The sequence below is a fragment of the Sebastes umbrosus genome, chromosome 10 (assembly GCF_015220745.1).
Source record: "Sebastes umbrosus isolate fSebUmb1 chromosome 10, fSebUmb1.pri, whole genome shotgun sequence".
In the NCBI taxonomy this organism is placed as follows: Eukaryota; Metazoa; Chordata; class Actinopteri; order Perciformes; family Sebastidae; genus Sebastes; species Sebastes umbrosus.
In genome coordinates, this window is record NC_051278.1 from 33,168,262 (window position 1) to 33,194,965 (window position 26,704).

The following is a 26,704-nucleotide window of genomic DNA, read 5'->3' on the forward strand; positions in this document are numbered from 1 at the left end:
TGATGCCAGTGGACAGCTTTATGCATTCCATCAATGTTGTCAACATTGGCAAGCTCAGCACACACGGGCCGGATTGGAGTGCATCGATGTCAGCACATTGGTCGATCTGGTCTACAGCCAGTGCATTTTTACTGACAAAACCAAACAAACAGCCTTAAGCTCAACTGGATGTGCTCTGAATTAAGAGAGCACTTTCTCATTGGTCATTACATTTAGGAACAGAGTGATTTTGCTATGAGGAAGGAGCAGAACACTCTACACTTCTTTTTTTGACTATAGTTATTGTATATCATGAGGTTTAATTGCAGGTTTAAACCTTGTTCATACACTCAGTTGCCAGTTTATTAGGTACATCTAGCTAAAACTAATGCAGTCTAATACAACAGTCCTACCTTCAAGAAGTTATCATTTAGAAAGGTGTTAAATCAGCAGTAGGCAGAATGGTTTTGGCATCATTGGGCAAAAAATCCACAATAACCTTTCAGCATATTGTAATTCAATCACAGGTCATTTTCAGAGAGAAAGCGTCCTATTGGCTGTTCATTCCATAGAGGCAGCTGTCAATCACCCGAAACTCCAATCAAACGGTCAAATTAGGCAGCGCTGATCAAATATGAATCAATATTCTAGATAGATACTTTATTGATCCCGGAGGAAATTTAGGATTCTGTCAAAGGATTTCTGTAGGCAGTATTTTTGGCATCATTGGGCAAAAATTCCATAATAACCTTTCAGCATATTGTAATTCAAGTGTTCTGATGAAAACTAGACTTCTGATCCTCCTCATGGTTCTGTTTCAGGCTTTAGAACATCTAGCCTGTGACGGGAGACTTTGACCAATCACAGGTCCTTTCAGAGAGAGTGTTCCTATTGCTGTGCTCCAGTCATGTAAACAGAACTTGGCGTTTCATAATGGCTGCCGCGTCACAAACTTTCTCATTTTACAGCTAAAACAGTACACTACAAGATGATTCTGAGAACATCTGAGGAGAGAAATAGGCATTAACGAAACAGAATATTGATTCATATTTGATCAGCGCTGCCTAGTTTGACCGTTTGGTCGGAGTTCGCGAGTGATTGACAGCTGGCTCTCATAGACAGCAGACCTCAGATCAGCTCTTACTGCTTGTTTTCCTCGGTCTGTGAAATCTTGCAGATGCCGTTAGGAGCACCGGAGGACACCGGAGGACACAGAGGCACATGATGTTTTTCAGGTTATTTGTTTCATGTACTACTGTCATGATATAGTGACCGTTTTATAAAAAATAACATTTTTAAATCATATTTGCTCCAATCTGCCTACTACAGCTTTAAGTGTGTTAAATATAAATGCCAGAATGGTATAAATAAGAACTAAGTAAGAATATTTCTTGAAATGTAATAAAAAGTTTATTATCTTACTATTTTATCTAAAATAATTTCTTTATTATTTGATTGGCTTATGTAAAGTATTTTGAAGTGCTATATAAATAAACTTAATTATTATTTTGGAGAATGTAGTTTGTGATTGCTGACGAGCTGTAATGCATTATATAGAGAGATGTTTCTGTTATTTAGCCTACTCTTACTGAATGGGGTGGACAAAATAGATAGAAACACCTGTTAACATAATGCAATACAGTTCAACAGCACCACAAACTGCAGCTCCCAAAATGATCATACAGTTGAATCAACAACAATGTAATATAGGAATCTTCATAAAGCTAGGGTTTATTGTATCAGACTGTACTAGTTTTAGTTAGTTGTACCAAATAAATTCTGGGTATATATTACAGCATATTGGCAGTGGTCAAGCCATACATGTTTTTCTTTGTCCTAATGGTAAACACAAATGGCATCGTGGCGCAAAATGTTCACCATTGCATATACCTGAATGTCCTGAAATAGTTTTCTAAGCAGTGGAAATGCTGTTGCCTTTACGCCTTTGTTACATTTGAAGTCTTGCTGATTATGTGTTTCATCCCATGTAACCAGCACTGCAATGTGTGTGTTCATTTAACTTGAGCAATTAGTGACCCCTTTCAGCATAAACCAGGCATAGTCTTCTCCTTTGCCTCTGCAAAAATGTTAAATGAGCTTAATAAATGTAGCAGTCGTCATGACATTTTACTTTATAGAGGAGATAATTCAAAGTTTAATCCAGTTTCTGGACATCTTCGCTCAAAAATAAAGACATAAAAGTAAACGGTGTGGCAGTTGTTCCAAGAATCGGCTGGATTTCCTGGACTTCCCTGGGTAACAATGTGCTGCAGAGCAGGTTTGGATGAATCTTGTCCCCCTTTGACCTGCTCGTTGCGAATGTGGATTTGCTCGTCTTTGTTGGAACTACAAAGTTAAAGGTCCCATATCGTGATCATTTTCATGTTCATATTTGTATTTTGTGTTTCTAATAGAACATGTTTACATGCTGTAATGTTAAAAAAAAAACTTTATTTTCCCTCGTACTGTCTGTCTGAATATACCTGTATTTACCCTCTGTCTGAAACACTCCATTTTAGTGCATTTAAAACGGAATTGCGTTGCCAGGTCAACAGCTTTGATCCCTGTTTACTTCCTGTCAGCTGATGTTATTAACAGACACTGCAACAGGAAATAAACTGGGACAAATTTAGAATGTTTACGTTTAAAACCACGTAATGGTCTAAAATATTGTATATTTGTGACATCACAATTGGACAGAAATCCTAAACGGCTTGTTTCAAAACACACAATTTCTGGATACAGGCTGTGTTTATTTCTCCGTATATTGAGTGTTTTTGATAGTTTAACAGTATTTATACAGCACTTAACCTGCTTTATGAGATTAAAAGACATGAATATCTCCCTTTTTACAATATGGGACCTTTAATGTAAGTCTCCTTTCCTGCAACTCTCCAGGCTTCTCCTACTCTCCTGCTTCAGGTTAATGTGCAGAACCCTCATCTAGCCTTCTACACCTCAGCCTAATTGCATCTATTTTTGCACGGAGCCTTTACCCTGCTCACTGTCTCCTTGGACAGTTTTATTTAATTAAGGAACATTTGATTTTCACATCAGGACTATGAATTTGTTTTTTGTTGATTTAATGGACATTTTGTGAGTGAGGGACTTTGTTTGTAATATAAATGTATTTAGATTAGGCTGTCAAAGTTAACGCCATAATAACACGTTCACAGCTAATTTGTTTTAACGCCACAAATTGATTTGACGCTTTGCGATTTTTAGGTTGTAGCGGCTCAGTTTTAAAGATAGAGTGAAGAAACTGTAAGACCGAAGGAATCCATCGGTACCACCCATATCATACTAGCTCGTTGCGAAGGAGGGTAGATAACGGCTCCACAACTTTCACTAAATTTTGGCAAGGAAAAAACTGTCATGTCTACTTTCAATTAGGGGGTCCCTTGACCTCTGACCTCCAGATAGGTGAATCTGAAATAAATGGGTTCTATGGGTACCCACGAGGAACAGTGTGCTGACAAGTCATAGTCAAGTCAGCACACTGACACACTGACAGCTGTTGTTGGCTGTGGGCTGCAGTTTGCCATGTTATGATTTGAGCATATTGTTTTATGCTAAATGCAGTACCTGTGAGGGTTTCTGGACAATATCTGTCATTGTTTTTGTGTTGTTCATTGATTTCCAATAATAAATTATACATACAGTTTGCATAAAGCAGCATATTTGTCACTCCCATGTTGATAAGATGATTAAATACTTGACAAATCTCCTTTAAGGTACATTTTGAACAGATTAAAAAAGTGAGATTAATTTGTGATTAATCAGGGATTAACTATGGACAATCAAGTGATTAATCACAATTAAATATTTTAATTGATTGGCCTAATTTAGATTACTATGTGGTTTGAATACAGAAAGTTTGAATTGATGGTTTGTGTTGTCTTTGTGTACTTTAGTAGCGAGGGGCAAACACGCTGTCCCGTTTATCTCTCAATATTATTTATATCAATCATTTTAAAGTGAGAGGATGGATCATGATAATTCCCCCGTCTGTTACTTTGGGATAAACCTAACGCTATACCGTCATTGACTTAACCTGAGAAATAATAAAGAATAAAAGAAGAAATAAGAAATCATATTTTCTCTAATGCGGTTATGCTGGACAGTGTATACACTGACAGACTGGCATCTCGCAGATCCCTTTCAAAACTGACAAACATTTTTAAATGGCAATCTATTTGGTGATTTGAATATGTTGACAGGTTTTGTTTTGTTCATGATTTACTTTGTTGTCTAGTTAACATGCTGCTTCTAACCTGTTTTTACTTAAAGAAAAGAAGACAAGATGCAGCCTGTAAATGTAGTAATGCTCCCCAGCAATCAAAGCACTTTAGCTGGAGTCTGAAAGAATGATGCAATGCTCCTGGTGCAGAGAGTGACCTAATTGTTCTGATTGCCAGTAATGAAAGAAGATGAGATAAATTCACTGTGTCCGGTCTGAATCTTGTTGCTTAAGCACAGTGAGCACTTGTGGGCACTTGACATTAAATTTACTTTTTCCTCAAGAACACCAGGGAGTGCTATAGCTTTTCCAGTTACTGAAGTGCTAAAGGTCCAGTGTGTAGGACCTGGCGCTATCTAGCGGTGAGAAGAGGAAGATTGCAACCAACTGAAGCCTCTCCGGGTGCCAGTGGTGTTTGGAGAGATATGGTGGCCGACGCAAAAACGCGAATGGCCCACATCTCTGGAGCCAATTGGAGCGAACCAGTGTGGTAGAGTGTGTGTGTGTACGTGGGAAGTGAGTGGTGAAGCAAGAGAGAGAGAGCCGTGGTGACGGCAGCGAGTAACGTTATAGACTGTGGCCCAAGCAGGAAAAGTTAACAGAGTCTGGTTTGTCCGTTCTGGATTACTGTCGAGACTAGGGATGTCACCAGACCCGGTAACTTCGGTACCAAGTCGATGCCAAATTTTTAAAAAGTGACGGTACTCTTTTTTCTACAGTCCCGAAGGTACCGTACGATGCATGTAATGGTCGGTGGTAGGGATGTGACAGTGAGGAAAACTTTTCCCACCGGTTAATAAACTTGTGACAACACCGGTGTTACCGATTTACACCGGACATTTACAAGGAAAAGATGACGGTCAACATGTGCAGAGTGCTGATTCTGATCTTTACCGTCGGGGTGGCGGTGTGTCTGCCTCTCCGGTAGAGCTTTTACTGCGGAGGCTCCGCTGCGGGGGTCTACCTGGGCGCCGCTGCTCCGTGCACACCAGCTGTGACGGCTCCATCCACCTCGCGGCGATTACCTCATTAACGTTCTGGTTCCCTTATAGCGTTGAGATTAAACGTGAAATATTATCAAATAGGTGCGTTTGCTTTTCACTTCAACAATAAATCCTCTGCTCTGCTCCTACTACTCTGAGCTAACGGACCCAGATGCGTTCACGGTCAGTATGTAGCGTCCGTCGTCTGACTAATCGATTGATAACACGCCGCTGATACGCCTAAAATGAAACTAAATGGGTCAATTCCTTTTTATTTATTACTTAAAGGCTACATGCCTCTGTTTTTGTAATGTTCAAATGTTTTTAATAAAAGAGTGCGTGTTGAATTACAGTACATGGGAGTTATTGTTGTTGTTGTTGTTTTTTTACCGTGGTATCGAATTTGTATCGAGAATCGTGGAAATTCACCTGTATTGGTATCGACTACTAGATTTCTGGTATCCTGACATCCCTAGTCGAGACATGGCAGTGCAACATGGCGGACTCCGTGAAGACGACCCGCTCCCTATGTACATATAAACGGCTCATTCTAAGGTAACGAAAACACAACGATTCTTATTATCAGGTGATTATACACTAAAGAAAACATACTTATTAATATTATATTCCATTTCTGCCAATAGATCCCCATAATTGCTACACACTGGTCCTTTAAGGAATGCTGTGAGGAGCATATAATACTGTATTGATGTCAGTGGTGTCAACTGGAATTGGCTCCACTGGATGATCTTACCTCCACATCCCTGTGAAACTGTACATGATGCTGACACAACGAGGAAGCTTTGGGGGAACTAGTTTATCCAAAGAAGCCAGCATGGATGGAAAGCCGAACAGCACCAGATATTTCACATAGAAGAACTGGACGAGGGCCAGGGCCATACCTCCTGTGGCAGGGGCAAAAGGAGGTGTTCAGAGTAGTAGTTCTTCATTTAACAAGACAAGTTCTATACTTTCCAAAGACAACTTTCCTGTTATAAGTCAAGTAAATGTTATTCATACAGCCCAAATTCACAAATTTGCCTCAAAGGGCTTTACAATCTGTACAGCATGCAACACCCTCTATTATTAGACCATCTGTTCTAAAAGGGGAAAACTCCATCCAAAAAAAACCTTTTCAATAGGGAAAAAAGGGAAGAAAGCTCAGTAGGAGCAACGGAGGATGGATCAATACATGACGTTAGAACTTGGCAAACATCATTTGCTGCTGACATGAAAGAGCTGCTAAGAACAGTTAAGCAGATTTGCAAAAAGGAGGCCAGTAAACGATAATGATACAGTTTCTGTACCTGTTTATGGCAACTACGGGGAAGATGGGAAATCTGTGAGTAAGTAAATGACTAAGATAATGAATAATAAGGCTGTCAAAGTTAACGCGATGATAACGCGATGACAACGCGATGACAACGCAAATTTGTTTTAACGCAACTAATTTCTTTAACGCAACTTGCAATTTTTAGGTTGAAGCGGGCTCAGTTTTAAAGCTAGAGTGAAGATACCTATATATCTTACATATATATGTCATACTAGCCTGTCGCAAAGGAGGCTAAATAACGCTCCAAACATCAACTCAATTTATGGGTCCCTTGACCTCTGACCTCCAGATATGTGAATGTAAATGGGTTCTATGGGTACCCACGAGTCTCCCCTTTACAGACATGCCCACTTTATGATAATCACATGCAGTTTGGGGCAAGTCATAGTCAAGTCAGCACACTGACACACTGACAGCTGTTGTTGCCTGTTGGGCTGCAGTTTGCCATGTTATGATTGGAGCATATTGTTTTATGCTAAATGCAGTACCTGTGAGGGTTTCTGGACAATATCTGTCATTGTTTTGTGTTGTTAATTGATTTACAATAATAAATATATACATACATTTGCATAAAGCAGCATATTTGCCCACTCCCATGTTGATAAGAGGATTAAATACTTGACAAATCTACCTATAAGGTACATTTTGAACAAATCAAAAATGTGCAATTAATCGCGATTAAATATTTTAATCAACTGACAGCCCTAATGAATTAGTAATAGAACTTCAAAAGCTTTACGTCTAAAAGAAATATCAACATGAGGCTTTGCATGCAGAGTATCTATAGAGGGTACATAACCTGGATGATTATGCCTTCAATTTGTGAAAAAAAATGAAATTATAAGCAAATAAATAAATACGTAACAGACACCATAACAAACATCACACCACGGATCATGACGACTGGATTATGAATCAAGGCCAATGAGTAAGACAGTATCAGCATATCTGATGGAGTTTAAGAACCAACTGAATCCTGTAGGGGGAAACATGTTTTTGAAATTCTGCCTCTTGAAAACATGTTCAGAGTGCGTCTGAAGTGACAGGGAGTCATTAAAGCTGAAATTCAATGTTATACTGTACATAACAGCCAAAAATACATACAGACTTACCCAAGGCCCAGGGAGGAAGGATTTCTAAGTAGGTCTCATTAGACTGGATGCAGTGCATGTACATTACGTGGATCATGTATTCTGCGATGCACCACCACAGTATGATCCGCCCTGATCTGAGCACCAGGTAACTAAAAACAGATTCGTCCCCGGCACACTCCTCAGAAGACCTCTGAATCTGCAAGTGTAGAAAGTGAGCTTGTTGTTAATAGTTGGTGGTTGGAGCTAAAAAAAGAACACACCTCAGGATTGTAATAAAAGAGCAAACTCATACTGCATGGATATATCTACTCCACAGATGGGCATGAAAACAGGCAGGCATAAAAAGGTGCAGAAGTGTTGTAGACGTGACAGTCAAATAACATTAGATCAAATAAATGGTAGTTGTTTCTCTACAAATCGGAAATAAATCAAGCGGTGCGCATCTGTGGTTTGTTTACAAATAAAAGCGAAAGAAAAAGTGGGCGGTGTGGGAGTATTACACTGTCCCCCAGAAAGATCAGCGACAAGAACGTTATGTTCATGAAAAATTAAGCAGTAAAACAATGGCTTACAAAATGTATTAAAAACAATCACTACGGTCTGGATGGGAACGAACCCCGTGTGTGCGTAATGTGTCACTAGAAGCCTGTTAGTCCAACGAGGGGTGACGCAGCACCCAGTACATTACAGTGGGAACATCCTCCATGCCGTGCAGCCCGTACAGCAGTCCGATTCTCATACTGAGATCCAGACCCTGGTGAGCAGAGTGCAGCAACACGTCAGGGCCATCGCATTGCAGTCCCGCTGCTCCGCCATGGGTTCATCTAGCCCCAACAGCTGAGGCAGTGAAGCTCGAAGCAGAGCAGAGCTCTCCATCCGCAAAATAAACAAAAACATCGGTATCGGCTATCGGCCAAATTCTTATTTTAAACATCGGTATCGGCCCAGAATTGTGCAACTGGTGCATCCCTAATAATTCAGCCACATAACCATCCATTCATAAAATTAAATTGCATGCTTAAGGCTCCTCCTTACCCTGGGAATATGCACCAACATTAACGTTTTGTGGGAGTGGCATTCAACAATGTACGAGACGCGCAACAGAAGTAATCCTGGCCAGTCCTACTGTAAGCCACAGAACAGCCATTGCAAATAAATAGAACATTTTCCAATGATGTAATCCACCAAATCACACTTCAGGATATTCTCTTACAAATTATTAAATTTGGAGTGACAAAAAACTGATTTATTAAAAATGGCATAAGCAAGAGTAGCTGAGTAGGCTGCTGCAGAAGCAAAGAAGATATCGGCCCATTAATCAGCTTTTTCCTGCTCCAAACTATCGTTATTACATCGGCCTTTAAAAATCCACTATCGGTTGACCTCTAGTAAAAAGCCCACCACTGAGATCACCTGGGGTGCGGTCAAGTCAAAAAATTATTTTTTCCTAACCACTTGACCTCAATGGAAAACGTCATGAGGTCAAGGAAAGATGAGAAGGAGAGTTCAGGAGGACTTAGGAAAAGACAACCGTGGTGTTCAGAGAATCCGACTGCTCTTTCACTAGGCTCACCGTGATTATGATGCGACGGCGGCGGATGTTAGTGACGTCAGTCTGCCGTGGTGAAACTACAATGTTCTGAAGATGGACTACAAAAGGCGCTGCTCCCCCCTGCGTTCTTAAATAGGTCTTTCAGTGACAGACTACTTCACCCGTGGTGTGTTAAAGAGAGATACCATAGGTCCTCCTGCTGCTGGAACACTTTACATCAACAGATAATAAAGGATCATCTGACCTAACGAGGACAACCGGTGATAAATATCACTTCATTACCAATAAACAAGGAATATATGATAAATATTGAGTTAACTGTTGGAGTTATGGAGAAGGTGTAGGATCATATACTTCTTCCAACTTCTCTTCAGACATGTAATATTTATTTATGTTGATTATTTGTTAATTGATTGTTTACTGTTCATTTTATTAATTATTCTTGTTTTGTGTTTTACTGAGGTATTTGTTACATGTTCAAAATAAATAATTCATTATAAATAAAGTGAAACCAAATGGTTGACACTGTCCACTCATATTAAACATGAATCCCAATAAGTATATGAGCGTATGAAAATAATATGCAAGATAAGCATATTGTTTGTTATCATGAACGGCCGAATGGTGCGTCACTTTAAATGCTACGGCCGCAAGGAATTGTGGGATGTTATTCTCTCTTTTCCTTTGGTAAAGGATGATCCAGTGTATCCTCTGCTAAAGGAGATAATAAAGGACGCATTGAAGCTCCTTTCCTTAACATTTAGAGAATTCAAACAGTTCTCGTCATGGCTGCTACTGAGGTACTTCCGGGTCATTTCACTCCGTTAGGAACCTTCCTAAGCAAAAAGGACTATTCGACCGCTGCCCTGGACTTGTACTGGCCTCCTTCTCCAAAAACAAAAATGGCAATTTTAGACTAAATGGCAGTTTAATTCAGGAGCAGCCTTTGTTGTCTTTCTTACCTGCTCAATGTAGTCTTTGTACGTGATAATGGGTCCATTGTAGAAAAAGGGATGATAGAAGGTGTATGAAAACAACCAGCAGAGCTGCACAACTCCACCACGCTCTGTAGGGCACCAGCAGTGCTCCAGGCTGAAGCTGATGAAGCGTAGACCACAGACAGCAACACTGAAGAGCAGCAAATAGTACTCCTCCTCGGTCTTATACCAGCCTCTCTGTGGGATACAGAGGGAAGGCCAATTATTTATGACACATTCCTGGGGAATCCTTATATTAATAGTGACAGTCTGACACTAAATTTAGATATGCTTTTTTAAATCACACTGTTTTTAAAAAATATGACATTAAAATGAGAACATTAGCAGATTACAGAATATTTAGACAACTGGTTATGAAAATTTGCCAACACGTACGAATAAACATGTGCTTAAGACAACTTTTTATGAGGTCTGCCTAACAGCATTGGGATTATCACTTCTTTCCAAATCACGCTTGAACACAGGACTGTGTGTGTGTGTGTGTGTGTGTGTGTGTGTGTGAGAGAGCACAGGAGTGAAAGAGGCAGATTTCTAGCAGCATGCTCTGGTCTGTCAGGTGTATTTCAATTACTAAATTCAAATTTCCAACCATTTTAGCTGGAGCACAGTTGTCTGTCTGTAACCGTGCTTGGTGTGACAGCTACGTGCAGCTAAAGAGTGTTTTTAGATTAAAGGTTTATAGAGCGCTCCAGGGATGACGTATTTTTGTAGGCTAACCAGGAAGTTAGCATTGCCCTGGGTTCCCTCGTCAAAAAAACAATGGGATTATTCCATTGTTTTTTGGATTATTGAAAAAAATAAGCTCTGTGACAAACCAGAAGCAAAAAGCTAACGTCAGGCTATAAACAAACTACACCACAGTCGCATGAGCGCCAGTAAACACAACGAGGCTGTAAAGGCGGACGAGTTGGCGTGATGACGCTTAGTAGTCTCATTTAGCCACTTGTTAGCAACCGCCTTATTTTAAGACTTATAAAGGCTTCAAACTTTACAAGTGGGATACTTACTGACGTATTTTATGTTGTAGAGCAAAACATTAAAATCTCTTCAGCTTGTGTTAACCACAGACCTTATTTCAGGCATCTTAACTAAAAAACGATTCAAAAAAACGTTGACTTCCAGACGAGGGAACCGGAAGTGCTAAAATGCTAACTCATTTCCGGGTTTTAGGACTCATTCCTGGTAGTGTCTAGAAGGGAACCCGCAAGTTGGGTAAACTCTCGCGAGATTGTTATGGTTAGGCATGGATCTTGAATAGTACAAAAAACGTAAAGTGAATTGAAATGTATTTGTGTCTGTAATGTATCATTGCGTTCTATTGAAGAAAGGGCAGTTTAGTAAAATATCACTTTGTCAGTAGTAATATCCTACATATTCGTGAATTTGGTTACATTTTATTAACATCAATATAAAAGGTTATTGTACCGGTGGTGATCGGATCTCAATGTGTGCTGAGTGCATTCAAACCTGTACTTATAGCTGTCCACTTGTGATCCGATCACTCAGGACGCATGTTGATGCCAGGTCTGAACGGGGCCTTAGTTGTTATTACTCTTTACTTTTCACTGCAATAAATGTTTGACTTTAAGAATATGAGTACTGTCTGTTAGAATGTCTCACACAGCCTCACACTGGTCGCTATTTTCAAATGCTTGTAGGAAGAGCTTTTCCCATCCTCTAATCCTCAGGGAATACTGGAAATAGCATGCTTAGTACGTTTGCTTTCAATACATTCACTCAACTTTTATCTTGTGGTAGGGACATTGAGTAAAGCTGCTGAGTGGCCAGATGGTTGGTATTGCGTGCCCTCTTGTGTTCTTTGCAAATATGACATTCAGTGATACTCAAATGATAGGTGAAACAATTCACACATCAAGTGGAAATGTTGGCCCTTGTTCACCCTTGTTCATCCTTTTGCGAGTAATTTGCGCTGTAATGTGACTCATATTTACATAGCAAAAAGCTTTTTAAATGTGTATTTTACTTTTACTGAAACACATATTTTACTTGTCTGTTCTATCCTTTTTCATATTGCGTCGAAAGGAGCCAGTTGACGTGGTTCGGGCATCTAGCACGGATGCCTCCTGGGCGCCTCCCTTGGGAGGTGTTCCAGGCACGACCAGCTGGGAGGAGACCACGGGGAAGACCCAGGACTAGGTGGAGAGATTATATCTCTACTCTGGCCTGGGAACGCCTCGGGATCCCCCAGTCAGAGCTGGTTAATGTGGCCCGGGAAAGGGAAGTTTGGGGTCCCCTGCTGGAGCTGTTGCCCCCGCGACCCGATCCCGGATAAGCGGTTGAAGATGGATGTTCTATCCTTTTTCATATAAGATAAATTCACTGCTCCAAAAATCAGGTATTACAAGTATAACCCTGGTGATACAACCAGGGAAAGAAATTAGCACCTGCCAAATACAGAGTAAATGTTGGCTGTGGCAGGTCACCTACCACCATGGCAGATAGGTAGTCCTTATATTAAGAAATATTATTTTTAAAAAGCAATTCCTAAATTAAAAATATTCTGAGATTAAGGTTGCATGATCCATATTTCTACTGTCTGTTACCACTGACTCAGTGTTTACTAGGGGTGGAAGAAAATATCAAATATTGCAATATTATGTTTTGTGATACTTTATCGATTCTCAAAAACCCTGTATTGATTTCTAATTAATAGTTAACATGCAAAGATCAACTCAGTCCATACTTTATTTTATTTACTTTATTAAGATGTGCGTTCTCTGTGATAAATGCAAATGCAGAGCTCACTATTCAGATTGCATAAAATAGTAAAAAAAAAATGTTTACACAGATTTTATGCATATGGTGGTGTGTTTTTTATACTATGACAGTTTTCCTAAAATTAGATTTTAAAAAATAGCAATGTATCGCCTTGCTTACAGTACCGCAATATATTGCATCGTAACCCCTGTATAATGATACTTGTCGTATCGCAAGATTCTTGCCAATACACATCCCTAGTGTTTACTACTCTAAAGCGTTCTACATAGATTTCAGAAGTGGCAGACAAAAAAAATTGTGTGGCAAGTAGAAATGTTCAGTGACCTGCCACAGTGGCATGTGAGGAAAAATCTTAATTTTGGACCCTTGATACAACCCACCTGGATTTCTTGAAGTGGTTGGATGTGAAGTGTGGAGAGCAGCAGCAGGTTGCAGGCCCATGACAGAGCAGGCTTTCGCAGTTGGGCCACTGAAAAGGACAGGCCCAGATGTACCAGCAGCACAGTCACTCCTTTAATCCCCAACACACTACTGGCTGCTAAAAGGCCATATATCGTGAGTGCTGGCACTCTAAACTATTGGAGAAATATAGAAAAAGAAATGTGTTGGATTAAAACATCTCCCACCTGATAGCAATATTCCACTTAACAGGACTGTAGCAGCCGCTTCCTACCTTGGGGTAAAAGATGCTGGTCAATCTCGATATGACGCCATGACCAATCAGAGTCCACAGCAAAGACTTCTTGGCCCATTCAGTCCAGAAACTCCACTCAAAGTCTGATGGGTCCTGACAAAAACAACTAACTTCACCACGGGTTTTAAATCACACCTGAAGCCTGTTGAATAGAGCCTTTGAATGATCAAAATGTGTCAAGGACCCTCATTTTTATGTATCAACCAAATGGATAAAGTCTTCCAAAAATTACAATAACTTAATTGAGACATGCTTTTTAAATCTTTTTGCAACACAAAATAGCTTAAATTAGGACTGCACACTATAGACTTAAGACAAACTTGTGTTTTCAGTGAGATGCACTATAATGTTGGTTCGGATTTGGCTTTTAATCGGTATTTCAACATTGAACTTACCCTTTTAAAACCCTCAACAAGGCCTTTTTCCAACTGGAATTCTCTCTGTAATCCTGCTTCATGCTCTGAGGTACAAATCAGGAAATAACAGCTTCAGTTTTCTTGACATTTTTTTCTCAAGTCATTGAACCAATGTACATCAGTCTATCTACCTTACCTTTGGAGAACCTGTGCAGTTGGTAGAAAGAATACAGATGAGATCCAAAGGACAGCAACCAGTACGCAAGGATCTCTGTCCATGGCAGGGCTGCTAACTGGGCCTTTGATTTAGATGTCATCAGGCAAAATAACTGCTATAGTGCACCTGAAACAGAGATAGTCAATTCATCTGATCTTTAAGCAGTAACTGGCAATAACACAGAGTTGCTTAAAATGTGATTAAAAAACATACAATGTAGCACCCGGGTGCTAAACTGAAATTACTTTATTGAACTGGTTTCTCTTTTAAATGTTTGTTTTAAAAAAAAAATGAAATGTAATCTTTTGTACCAATGGTGTACCAGTACATAACAAAACATATAGCCTAGCTATGTAGGTACTGGGTAACAAGATGTGATTTTATGGAATAAGGGGGTAACAATTCAGGATCTTATAAATAACTTATACTGTAGGTATTATTTATTTAATTATTTATTTGCAATAGAGATCTGATTGTTGGGTGTTGTTTACCTTTTTAACAACAGCATTGATGTGTTTCATCACAGTACAGTCATATCATTTAGTTTACACCTCAAAAATCCTGTTTAGGTGTGCAGTACCTCTTTAAATAATCCCTATAAACCTTTCATAGAGAGTGATTTATTAGAAAGTGACTATTAAAGATCTACTGACAAACATAAATTTGAAAAGTGTGATGAGAAAACAGCAATGAAAGTTCCACAAATTCACAAAGATCTCAAATATTTTTTGTAATAATAATAAATAATAAAAAAGGAAACTGTCAGAAATTGCCATCATAAGGACATCAACACAAGGACATCTGCAGTGATTCCTCTGTCAAATGAGACGATGGTGCAACAATGATTAGAGGCTTAGGCCATTTTAAAATAGATTAAATATGACTGTATAGTCCAATTTGTTTGAATCATTAGTACCATCATATGTAGAAACTGTGGGAATAAGGTTGTCTCTGAACATCAAACACACGTTGAAGTGAGATGGCTTGGTAGTTAGCTAGATGTTAATGGGATTCTGTAAGAACTTGACTCTTTTCTTCCACAAATATTCTGGATTCAAAACTTCCTTTGACACGCTATAAACAGTTCAATGGTGCGCCGCTGTTGACGGAAGGAGCTCCAGCGTGGAGCAACTGCTGCCGTTGCCAGGCAACACAGCACCCAGGGCTAGCATTGACTGTTAGCTCCATGCTTAGCTACTGTCTCCAGCTAGCGGGGACATTCGGGGACATGGCGTCGTCTTGGCATTTGAAATGAAGACGAGACTACCGAGAAAAACCGTGTGGGCATGTGTGTGCAGGATTTCGTGCTGACTTGCTTAAATCATTGGTTTTATCCCACATTAGTTAACTTCAAAACGTCCGTCATCTCTCCCAGACGAACGGCTGTTAGCTCATGTTAGCTTGCTAATCATTTGAACAGGTTGCAGTGTTACCTGATCGGTGTTACCTGCTCATACTGCTCCGGGGTCCACTGCGATGCTGTTAATGTAGTCTACACTGTGTGAAGGCGCGCGGACCAGAGGAGCATCCAACACGTTAGGGTCACTCTTAATCCATCCATGGTTAGGGTTAGTACACCGTGGATGGATGATGTACACCAAGGCCTATGGAAAGGAGGCTGGGTCACGCGTCATATCTTCAGGGGTATTACACATGCGCAGTAGAATCTGGCCTGCACGAAATTGAGCCAATCGCAACGCACGACCGCAGCTTCAGTTACACTGCGCATGTGTTAAACCCCGAGACCCAAGTCCGCCCGTGACCTAGCCTCCTTTCATAGGCCTGGATGTACACCCGGAGTTCTTCTTCTTTCTACTCATATCATTTATGATGACTGGCAGACTACGTGTTAGAGCATGCGCGCCCTCTACTGTGCGGGATTGGCTCGTCAGCTTATTCCTGGAGAAATCACTGTAGGTTTGAACCGGAGGTGGAAAGTCAGTGGAAAGTACTGTAATTATTACTTTCATTTTGCATCTTCATACTTCTACTTCATTTTACTTCGAAGACTTTCTTAACAAAAAATATGATCAAAATCTAAAATATGACGTTGAATCGAATGACTGAGCTACCAGTTAAAATGAGCTCCACCTCCACCAGCTAAAATTAGAATGCTGCTGCTAACACAGTAATGCATCAGTAATAATAACCCCATGATATAGTATAACACACTTCACACTAACCTTAGTGAATACTTTTACTTTTGATAAGGGCTGTCAATCAATTAGAATATGTAATCATGATTAGTCGCAAATTAATCACACATTTTTCATCTGTTCAAAATGTACCGTAAAGAGAGATTTGTCGAGTATTTAATACTCTTATCAACATGAGAGTGGATTATATGCTGCTTTATGCAAATGTTTGTATTTATTTATTATTGTAAATCAATTACCAACACAAAACAATGACAGATATTGTCCAGAAACCCTCACAGGTACTGCATTTAACAGAAAACAATATGCTCAAATATTAACATGGCAAACTCAACAGCTGTCAGTGTGTCAGTGTGCTGACTTGACTATGACTTGCTCCAAACTGCATGTGATTATCATAAAGTGGGCATGTCTGTAAAGGGGAGACTCGTGGGTACCCAGAGAACCCATTTTCATTCACATATCTGGAGGTCAGAGGTCAAGGGACCCCTTTGAAAATGGCCATGACAGTTTTTCCTCACCAAAATTCAGCGTAAGTTTGGAGCGTTTTTAACCTCCTTCAAGACAAGCTAGTATGACATGGTTGGTACCGATGGATTCATTAGGTTTTTCTAGTTTCAAATGATGCCAGTATCTTCCTTTAAAACTGAGCCCGCTACAACTTAAAAATCGTAAGTATTGCGTTAAAGAAATTAGTGGCGTTAAAACGAATTGCGTTAACACATTATTATCGCGTTAACTGTGACAGCCCTACTTTGATACTTTAAGTATGTTTTCCAGTAACGCTTTAGATTACAGCCCGCAACGCACCGCGTTATCACTCTGGCATCACGGTGTAATATTTTGTACTAACGGTGTACCAGTACTAGGGATGCTCATTTTGAAAAATGTTCTTAACCGATAACCAACCCTTGTTAACTGATTATTAACCGTTAACTGACAAGATTTGTGCTTCGCATGCAGCGGTGTACCAGCTGCAGTGTATGAGCACAACAGACAACTGAGTCCCCAGTTCACCGTCAGGGAGCGTTAACTTAGCAGCTACGATGCTGCGTGTAGTGTCGCGGACATGCAGCCACTTTCCCAGTAAAAGTCTCCACCGCACATTTAGTTTAGTTTAGCAGGTTGTCAGCTGTGTGTCTGCCCGGATTAAGGACACTCCGTCTGCCCGGATTAATGATAACGATTGTCCGATAAACAGCCTGTGTATTTGTGCTACGTTAGCAGCTCTAGCATTGCTGGAGGCTTCGTGCTCGCCGCCGCCACACATACAGTCTGTCAGCGCGACATAACTTTAACGAGTGTCCATGTGTGTGTGTTGGTGGTGAGTGTGAGGTTGTTGGTGGTGTTCTAGCTGTGATCGTAGGTGTAGCAGTGTGTGTACAGTTTATTTGTCGGTGAATAAATGCTACAAAACTACAACTCCTCCGCTCCGCTCAAGCGAGCCAGAGACTGGAGCCGACTTCCTGTATCCTGCAACTCCGGCTCCGCCTCTTAAGGCGGGCTGTTAAGGTGGACCAGCTTTTCTCCTTAACGTGACAAGCTGCTCCCCTGAGCCTCCTCTAATCAATTATTAATATTTCTTTTAACCGTTTTAACCGATAGCGTTAATCGGTTAAAATGCCTAATGTCGGTTAACGGTTAAACGGTTAATTATTAACATCCCTAACCAGTACAGTATGTAACAAAACATATAGCCTAGCTATGGGTACTGGGAAACAGGATGTGATTTTATGGAATAAGGGGGTAACAATTCGGGATGTTATAAAGAACTTATACTGTAGGTATTATTTAACTACTGGGTACATATTCTGTTATTACATGGTATGTATGACCTACTGAGAAATAACCTGCATGTTTGGGATAAACTTAGAGATCTGATTGTTGGGTGTTGTTTCCCTTTTTAACAACAGCATTGATGCGTTTCATCACAGTACAGTCATATCATTTAGTTTACACCTCAAAAATCATGTTTAAGTGTGCAGTACCTCTTTAAATAATTCCTTCATAAGGGGTGGCTTATTAGGAAGTAACTATTAATGATCCACTGGCAAACAAAAATTTGAAAAGTGTGATGAGAAAACAGCATTTAAAGTTCGACAAATCCACTAAGATCTCAAATATTTTTGGGGGGAGTCCCTCAACAGGTTATGTAACCATGACTGCATGTGCTTTACACAGATCTTATTAAAAAGATGAGATCTATCACTTAGAGAATGGAGCAAAGTGGACATTCAGCCCTTTTTCAGACTTTTTTTGTAAGGAAGGTCACTTTCCCTTTAAGAATTATGCCACCTGTTTGGAGAAGCTGTACTCTATAGGATGACATCCACCACCTGAGGGGGCAGCAGAACAAAATATATCATGGAGAGAATCACAATTTGGGAGTAGGATAAGGAAAAGAAGAGTAAAACCTGGAAAACCTTTTGATCACCACTATTCAGTTATGAAAAGTGTTTTCCTACGAATGTCCAGCAACACGTGATGCACGTGTCAATTTCCGCTCCAGCCTTTTCAAAATAAAACTACTTAGTTAGGTTTAGGAATAGATCGACTTGGTTAGGCTTAGGCAACAAACTACTTAGTTAGCTTTGGGAAAATATTGCAGTTGGGTTCAAATAAACTTCGGAAGTGCTGTAACTTAACTATGGAAGTTACATGACATATCAACTTTGACTTATGGTTTCATACGGGACATGAACACTGGTCTCCTGGTCAAAAGTCCTGTGCTTTTTGACCCACCCATCCACCCTGACCTCCTCTCTATGCAGCGTTTGCCGCTCTCCTTTCCGGTTCACAATTACATGGATTACGTATGAATTGAATTCGTGCTGACCATCACGAAAAAAAATTTAAATTTGTGTGTATGTACACTGACTGTTTCACGAACTGCTGTGCGACTGGACAGGAAATTTGCATTGTACATGCAAATATATTTGAACATAGGAATTGAAATTGGTAAGAATTTTCAAACAAAAAATTATTTCCCTTGACATTTTAATCACTCTACAAGAGGATTGTTACAATCTGAAAGGGTTTACTGTGGAGAAACTATGTGTAGGATAATGGATCAGCAAATGACTCTATGCATGCATCGTAAATTAGACAGGTTTGTGAGTTCCCATAGCTCAACAAATGAAAAGAGAATCTTAACAACACAAAGGGCACTGGGAAATAACAAATATGGCAACAACTTGACATCAAGACAGTGTGCACAACAGTAACATAGCATAAATCTATCCTTCATACTTGATTCATTCTTTCTTCATTGACACAATCTGCGACTTCTCACCGAGAACAAAAACTCCTCTGAGTGTGTGGACTCAACTTATGAACTTAAATAAACATTTGGTGTTTCAACCCCCCACAACATCTACAGCTTGTTTCTTTGCCTTACAACCAAATACAGAGCAAAATAAGAACATGACCACATTTCATGTACGCTTTCAGTCATCCACACTGAGAGATTCAAATTCATCAATACAACAGTTAACTGTAGGCTCATCTATCGTGTGTGTGCATGCTAACGTGTATGCATGCATTCATGCGTGCGTGTGTTTATGTGCACAGTGAGTGTATCACAGTATGAGTATTTTTTCACAGCTCGTCGGTCTCTCCATCGAAGGGCACAGCATCTGTCTCCATGTGAATGGTGCCGGGCTCACCGCTGCCCACCCAGCCGATAGGAGTGCGGTTGAAGGAAGGCCGGCAGCCGATCTCGTGTTGGTACACCACTGGTTCAGGCTCCTCTTTGGCCTCAGTTTCTGGCAGCTGGAATTTCAAGAACTGGTTGGCCTTCTCGAAGCCGCCGAAAGGCATGGCAGACCTTGCAAAGCAAGGTGGGAGGATTGTTAAAGTTATTAGTAGTTATTATTATCTGTTTGTCACAAAGCACCTACAAAGTTGTGTCTTGAGGGACGTACCTGTTGAAGGATTTGAACTTGCGCAGAGCCAATTGTTCCATGGGACCAGGCATTCCTGTTTTCATAGTGGCTATCAGAATTTCATCACCCTTCATGGCCTTCTCCCATGGCGACACGTATGTCTTCAAAAGAATCAGCTTAGATGCATCATCGCTTCCACCTCCTGGGAAGAAAACATCCACGGCTAGATCATAAGACACTCTCAACAGGAGTTAGTAGTACTTTAGTAGCACTAGCATTTCAGGGGATCTATCGGCAGAAAACGAATATAATGTTCAGAACTATGTTTTCATTAGTGTATAATCATCTAAAACAAAGAATCACTGTGTTTCCGTTAGCTTAGAATGACTCGTTTATCTCCATAGGGAGCAGGTCCTCTTCATGGAGTCCTCCATGTTGCTCTGTCATGTTTCTACAGTAGCCCAGACTGGACAAACTCTGGCTCTAGAGAAAGGCTTTTGCGTTTTACATTACCTGAAGGCCAATGTAGTTCTCCGGCATGCTATGCTGTTGGTGTAGGTTTTGTTAGCATCTAGTAGTGTGGTTGCAGACTGTAACCAACTGGCTGTAACCAACTGAGTACCCCTTCGCTCACTACTCCCTTACCAAGACTGCGGTAATATGAGCCGCAGGGTGCAAAACCATGGTACCGCCAACTGCCGTCCGACTTCCATTGCTCAGAAAGTACTGTTATTATGTTAAGGATGGCCTCTGAGCGAGATGAACAGCGTTACCACGGTTTTGCACTTGGCGGCTCACGTTAACGCAGTCTTGGTAAGGGAGCAGCGAGCGGAGGGGTCCTCAGTTGGTTGCAGTCTGCAACCACACCACTAGATGCCAACAAATCATACACCTTTAAAGTTGTGAAATTGTATTCAACAATCTGTGGACTGGTTTAAGTAATATTTGTGATGTTTGTGTATTATTTATATAGATGAAAAGTTTGGGAAATATTCTTATTTGCTTTGAGAAGAGAAGAGTTAGATGAGAAGATTGATACCACTCTCTTGCTTGTTAACAGCTGGTTAGCTCAGCACAAAGACTGAAAACATAGGGAAACAGCTAGCCTGACTGAATCTAACCTGAAATATTAAAAACATCTTCCTACCAACACCTCTAAATTTCGCAAATTAGCACATTATATCTCATTTGTTTAATCCATACAAAAACGGTGTGTAGTGAGCTTTAGAGGTGCTGAACCATAAAACAGGATCTTCCCAAAAATGTCCCCAAAACAAAGATACCAACCTTTTAGTGGAGACCAATCACTAGCTCCTTCTCCTTTTCCACCTTTCCCATGGTCGCCCCCACCCACTCCTCCAGCTCCTCCTGCTCCTCCTGCTCCTCCTGCTCCTCCTGCTCCAGCACCTTTGCTTCCAGGCTTCGGAGGAGGCACAGGGGCCCCTCCTCCGGCGCGTATCCCTCCGAAATATGTGTGTCCAGATTGTTTGCTTACAAAATGCCCACCAACATTTATCATGTCACCTCCCATCTGACCTCCCAGAGAGGGAACAAACTTCTGGAGATTGTCCTGAAAGAAATATGATCAATATCAGCAACCATATGCCTCACAGCACATTTATTTGTATTTGCTGATTAACCATGTTTCATCTTCTCAAAGTCACACCAGACAAGCATTACTATTATTATTAGCACAGAGTCCTGATTGTGTATTGGTATGGAGACCTTTATCTTCTTCCAGACAAGTAAACGCTAATCTAGCTGGTTTGATTGATTGGTAATGATCTAAGGCAAAGGGGCTTAAACTAGGGCTGTCAAAGTTAATGCGATAATAACGCCATATTAACGCAACTTGCGATTTTTAGGTTGTAGCAGGCTCAATCCATCGGTACCATCCGTGTCATACTAGCTTATTGCGAAGGAGGCTAAATAACGTTCCAAACTTACGCTAAACTTTGGCGAGGAAAAACCTGGCATCGCCATTTTCAAAGAGGTCCTTTGACCTCTGACCTCAAGATATGTGAGAAAAAATGGGTTCTATAGTCATAGTCAAGTCAGCACACTGACACACTGACAGCTGTTGCTGCCTTGTTATGATCTGAGCATATTTTCTATGCTAAATGCAGTACTTGTGAGGGTTTTACATTGTTTTGTGTTGATATTTGATTTCCAATAATAAATATATATATACATTTGCATAAAGCAGCATATTTGTCCACTCCCATGTTGTTAAGAGTATTAAATACTTGACAAATCTCACTTTAAGGTACATTTTGAACAGATAAAATTGAGATTAATTTGCAATTAATCGCGATTAACTATGAACAATCATGCGATTAATCACAATTAAATATTTGAATTGATTGACAGCCCTAGTTTAAACATTACTGGTCCAGGCAGTGAGAACGTGTTGGTCCAGGTGACTTAAAACTTATAAGATCAAGTCCATTTACCGCTGTCCTAGTTCCTTTCTTTCAAACGGTTATGATATGAATGAAAATAAGTGTTTAATTAGGACCAATTAAGGATTGTAAATTGACAAAAAAAGATAACTTAGAGAAGATGAATTTCTTCACGGTTCCTCTGTGGAATTTCTGGTTGCATTATTCCCCTTGTATCATTAACTACAATTGAATTGGAATTGAAATTCCGGAAAAGCGATGGGTTTTGTTTTCTCCATGAACTATGCTCTCACCATAGACTCACTGCTGAAGACGTCTGGGTTGTTCTCGTAGATGAACTTCTCTACTCTCTTCTGCCTCATCCTGAACATCTTGGAGCCTTTGTTCTTCATCAGGGAAAGCTCCTCCAGCATGATGTCTTTGGGAGTCCTGATCTTTGTTCCCAGGTCGAACTCGGATGCCTCTGGCTCCGACTCATACTCTAGGTAAGGGACATTCCAACAAATGAATGTTACATTTAGAAATGTCTTAATGTGGTAACTAAATATTACTAAGAATTCCAGTAGTCTCTGTATTGACATGCCAAAGACAAAAAATAGAAAATAATAATATAAATTCAATCAATCTTGTCTGATGATGTTTGGATAAAATTGTAATATCAATCTTTGGGATAACAGATGTTTAAATGTTTGCTTGTTTTATGACACCTACAATATTTCCTCATCTTCTCTCTCTGAGATTTTGTGTATTCCCTGAAATAATGAGACTAAAGTTTTGCACTTTACAACACTTAGGATTTTACACACTTGTGATGACATTTAGTGACTGTTGGTCTGTTGGTATATTTTATATTATATTTATTTATTATATTTTACTGCACATAACCAGCCCAGTCACACAGCAGTTTATCATAGTCACGGAATTGAATGTATTGATTTGTGTACATAGACACGAATTTCAATTTTTTTTTCGTGATGGTCAGCACAAAATCAATTCGTGTATAATTCACGTAATCGTAAACCGGGAAGAATAAAGAGTGGCGAACGCTGGGTAGGGAGGAAGTCGGGGTGAACAGGTGGGTCAAAAAACACACGACTTTCGCCCAGGAGACCGATGTTCGTGTCCAGTGTGAAAAAGAAGTCAGAGTTGATTTAGTTGTCACGTAACTTCCGTTATGGCACTCCGGGAATCATTTTAACCCAAACCACGATCTATTTCTAAAGCTAACTAAGTCGTTTTTGTCACTTAACTTCCGTACTTAAGTTTCAGCACTTCTGGTGTTATTTTAACCCAAACTGTGATCTTTTCCTAAACCTAACTAAGTAGTTTGGTTGCCTAAGCCTAACCAAATCGATCTATTCCTAAGTCTAACTAAGTAGTTTGTTGCCTAAGCCTAACCAAGTCGATCTTTTCTGAAGTCTAACTAAGTAGTTTGTTGCCTAATCCTAACCAAGTCGATCTTTTCCGAAGTCTAACTAAATAGTTTGTTGCCTAAGCCTAACCAAGTTAATCTTTTCCTAAACCTAACTAAGTAGTTTGTTGCCTAAGCCTAACCAAGTCGATGTTTTCCTAAACCTAACTAAGTAGTTTTATTTTGAAAAGACTGGAGTGGAAATTGACATATGCATCACGTGTTGCTGGACATTCATAAGAAAAAGCATGAAAAATATGTTGTTGAAAGTCGTGCTGAGTAAAAAAAGGGAAATTCGTGTCTATGTACACGAATCAAATAGATTAAATTTCGTGACTATTTCACGAACTGCCGTGAGACCGTGTTGACATAACTCCACGTATCCTGTAAGATTAGTTGCCCACCTACAGTACCTATCACCTACCACCCATCTATTTCTGTATTCTGTGTTTATATGAAAGAGCTGCACTGAGCATTTTGAAATTTGGTTTCATATTCATGTCATTCCATGCCAGCCTTACCATCCTGAGCGATATGTGATAGGTCAGTTATGATCTTGGAGAGCTTTTGCCGCTTGTTTAGTGCGGCAGGTTTTCCCAGAGGCATGGCTGGAGGTTCAGGAAAGAACACGATGTTAGCATTTAATATATTAGGGTTACAAACGTGCAGAGAAAAAACAACCATCATTTGAAAGTGAACATATTGATCAGTGATAGAAGTGATGACAGTGAATCTCTGTTCTGTTCAGTTTCTATCGAACAAAAGCAAACACTGTTTTCAATGCAGCAACTTCAGGAAGTTTTGCTTGATGTCATGATTTCACACAACAGTTCCTTTTGAAATTCACTGAAGGGAGTGTTTTTGCTTTAGTTTCAAGATACATTTGTTCACAACTGAAAGAAACTTGAACAGACTGCTTTGCCATTATCTCTGACCATGGCACCAACTTATCAAGATCACTCTTTACCATCAACACCTACAGCCATCAACAACCCCTGAAAGTGAATCCACAGGACCTTAATGTATCAGACAGACAGACAGACAGACAGATGGGCCCTCCTCATTTTTCAAGTTCAAGGGGGATGTCAGTGCCCTCAGATACCTTACATTCCCCTGTTAAACACATGTCTGCACCAAAGGAAACATATAGCTTAATGTGTGTTTCACTCAACATAAACAGAAGCACGCTGTGGTTCAGGGAGAAACTGGTGATCGATGCATTCCGGTGCTGTTCTACTGCAGTAACGGTTAAGGCCTCAGAATCATAAAATAGCATCTGATCATATTCCCCAATTTGCAGCCTGCATGGGAACATGTACTGTAGGCGGGGAAAGTGGGACAATACTTTACTCTCTCAAATGTCAACCACATTTCCTACAACCTGTGGTGCCTTCCTAGTCTAGGATATGTATCTGGTTCTTACATGACCTAATATATTTATTTTACAGTTTTCTTCCTACATGCATATCAGCACCCTCAGCTCTCAACAGTTTCCTTAAGGCCCAGTCAAGTGGCAAAACATCGCATCACATCTACTGACTGTAACTCAACCCGCCGCAGCTATTTTAAAAGCCATTTCCAGCCAAGACATTTTAGCGACGTGTAATGGCGTCATTGGACTATCAAATGGGCTTGACACAACCCTTAAGGACACAATACACACCTCCAGAAAACAATTGAGAGTGTGTGTTTGAACCTCTCTCAGAACAGTAGTTGTGGATGTTAACGAGGCTTTTGGACACTGTTTTAGTTGCCTTAAATAATTAGAAGCTTAGGGACCCCTTTGTGCTCAGATTTACCGCCCCCCTGTCAGGGTTTGGTAACACCATATAAAATCTCTGCAACGCCCCCCCCCCCCGAGAGGGATGGTCAGCACATTCACCCATTCCTTTGGTCATTTTAAGACGTACCAAGAAAATCTAAAAGAAGCAAAGTGACTCCAAGAGCCTAGTTTCTCTAAATTGTTTGTAGAATCAAAAGCATTCCCATCGAAATAAAAATAATAATCTAGTTTACTGAGTTTGTGAGGTCCTCTTCCATTTTGTTTTGCTCAGCTGCACAACCCATAGAAATTATGATTGGGAACATGTTGCACATCTTTATTGCCTCTCCCCATTTTTGTAGTAGCCACAATTTCAATCCAAGCTGTTTTTAGCAGAACAAAGCACACCAATGGGATGCAGATCCACTCACCGGGTTTTTGTTGCAATCCTGGGAGGAGAGACAGAACTATAAATACCAAACAGAGAAGAGGAGACCCAGGGCTCAGTGCTGGTGATCTGGATCACTAGTTTACAAATCCCTCAGTGCCTCTGACCCTACGTATGGCTGGACCCAGGTCCCGGGAAGTGCAAAACCCACCCTACACTCAGATGGCAGATCTTCCAGAGGGTTGGGGGTGTGGGTGGCAGCAGTGTTGGTGTCAAGGCGGGAGGAGGAGGAGGAGGAGGTGGTTGAGGTTAGGAGTATGAATAGGGATTGGGGGGGGGGGGGGGGGGGGGACAGAAGTCTCTCTTGGCTAGCTGAAAGTGCTGATGGGGATATTAAGGGAACAAAATCATTCTCACAGATGGTTCAGAAGCCTATATTTAGTAGCAAAGAGCAAGGGCAACAGAACTCAGCTATACGATAACCTCAAAGGACTCTGGGGTGTGTTTGGGGTACAC

General features: G+C 40.4%; 2 protein-coding genes across 4 annotated transcripts in view; both read right to left on the reverse strand.

Moving 5' to 3' along the window:
* hhat (hedgehog acyltransferase) overlaps window positions 1–15,983 on the reverse strand; it is a 31,623-nt gene extending 15,640 nt beyond the window's left edge. The window contains exons 1-8 of one of the 3 annotated variants that reach the window (XM_037781892.1): window positions 15,633–15,983; window positions 14,165–14,311; window positions 14,008–14,072; window positions 13,592–13,705; window positions 13,299–13,493; window positions 10,144–10,356; window positions 7,648–7,825; window positions 5,957–6,107 (exon numbers count right to left, since the gene is read on the reverse strand). In XM_037781892.1, the coding sequence (XP_037637820.1) occupies window positions 5,957–6,107; window positions 7,648–7,825; window positions 10,144–10,356; window positions 13,299–13,493; window positions 13,592–13,705; window positions 14,008–14,072; window positions 14,165–14,285 (1,037 nt within the window). In that variant the 5' untranslated portion in view covers window positions 14,286–14,311; window positions 15,633–15,983. Of the gene's footprint in view, window positions 1–5,956; window positions 6,108–7,647; window positions 7,826–10,143; window positions 10,357–13,298; window positions 13,494–13,591; window positions 13,706–14,007; window positions 14,073–14,164; window positions 14,312–15,618 lie in introns of those variants that run through there. The other 2 variants (XM_037781894.1, XM_037781893.1) reach the window with 2 other exon arrangements.
* Window positions 15,984–19,323: 3,340 nt separating this feature from the next.
* Window positions 19,324–26,440, reverse strand: myoz1a (myozenin 1a). Its single transcript, XM_037781895.1, has 6 exons — window positions 26,232–26,440; window positions 24,560–24,646; window positions 22,921–23,108; window positions 21,513–21,795; window positions 20,265–20,427; window positions 19,324–20,167 (listed from the first exon to the last, which is right to left on the reverse strand). Exons 2-6 carry the CDS (start codon window positions 24,642–24,644, stop codon window positions 19,939–19,941), a joined length of 948 nt encoding a protein of 315 aa, XP_037637823.1. The 5' UTR covers window positions 24,645–24,646; window positions 26,232–26,440; the 3' UTR covers window positions 19,324–19,938.
* Between the last annotated feature and the right edge of the window lie 264 nt (window positions 26,441–26,704).

Excerpts from the sequence above, each read along its gene's own strand:
- myoz1a (XM_037781895.1), bottom strand. The coding sequence starts at position 24,644 with ATGCCTCTGGGAAAACCTGCCGCACTAAACAAGCGGCAAAAGCTCTCC. Across the intron at positions 23,109-24,559 it reads ATCACATATCGCTCAGGATG|AGTATGAGTCGGAGCCAGAG; the intron begins GTAAGGCTGGCA and ends TCCCTTACCTAG. Across the intron at positions 21,796-22,920 it reads TCTTCAGCAGTGAGTCTATG|GACAATCTCCAGAAGTTTGT; the intron begins GTGAGAGCATAG and ends TATTTCTTTCAG.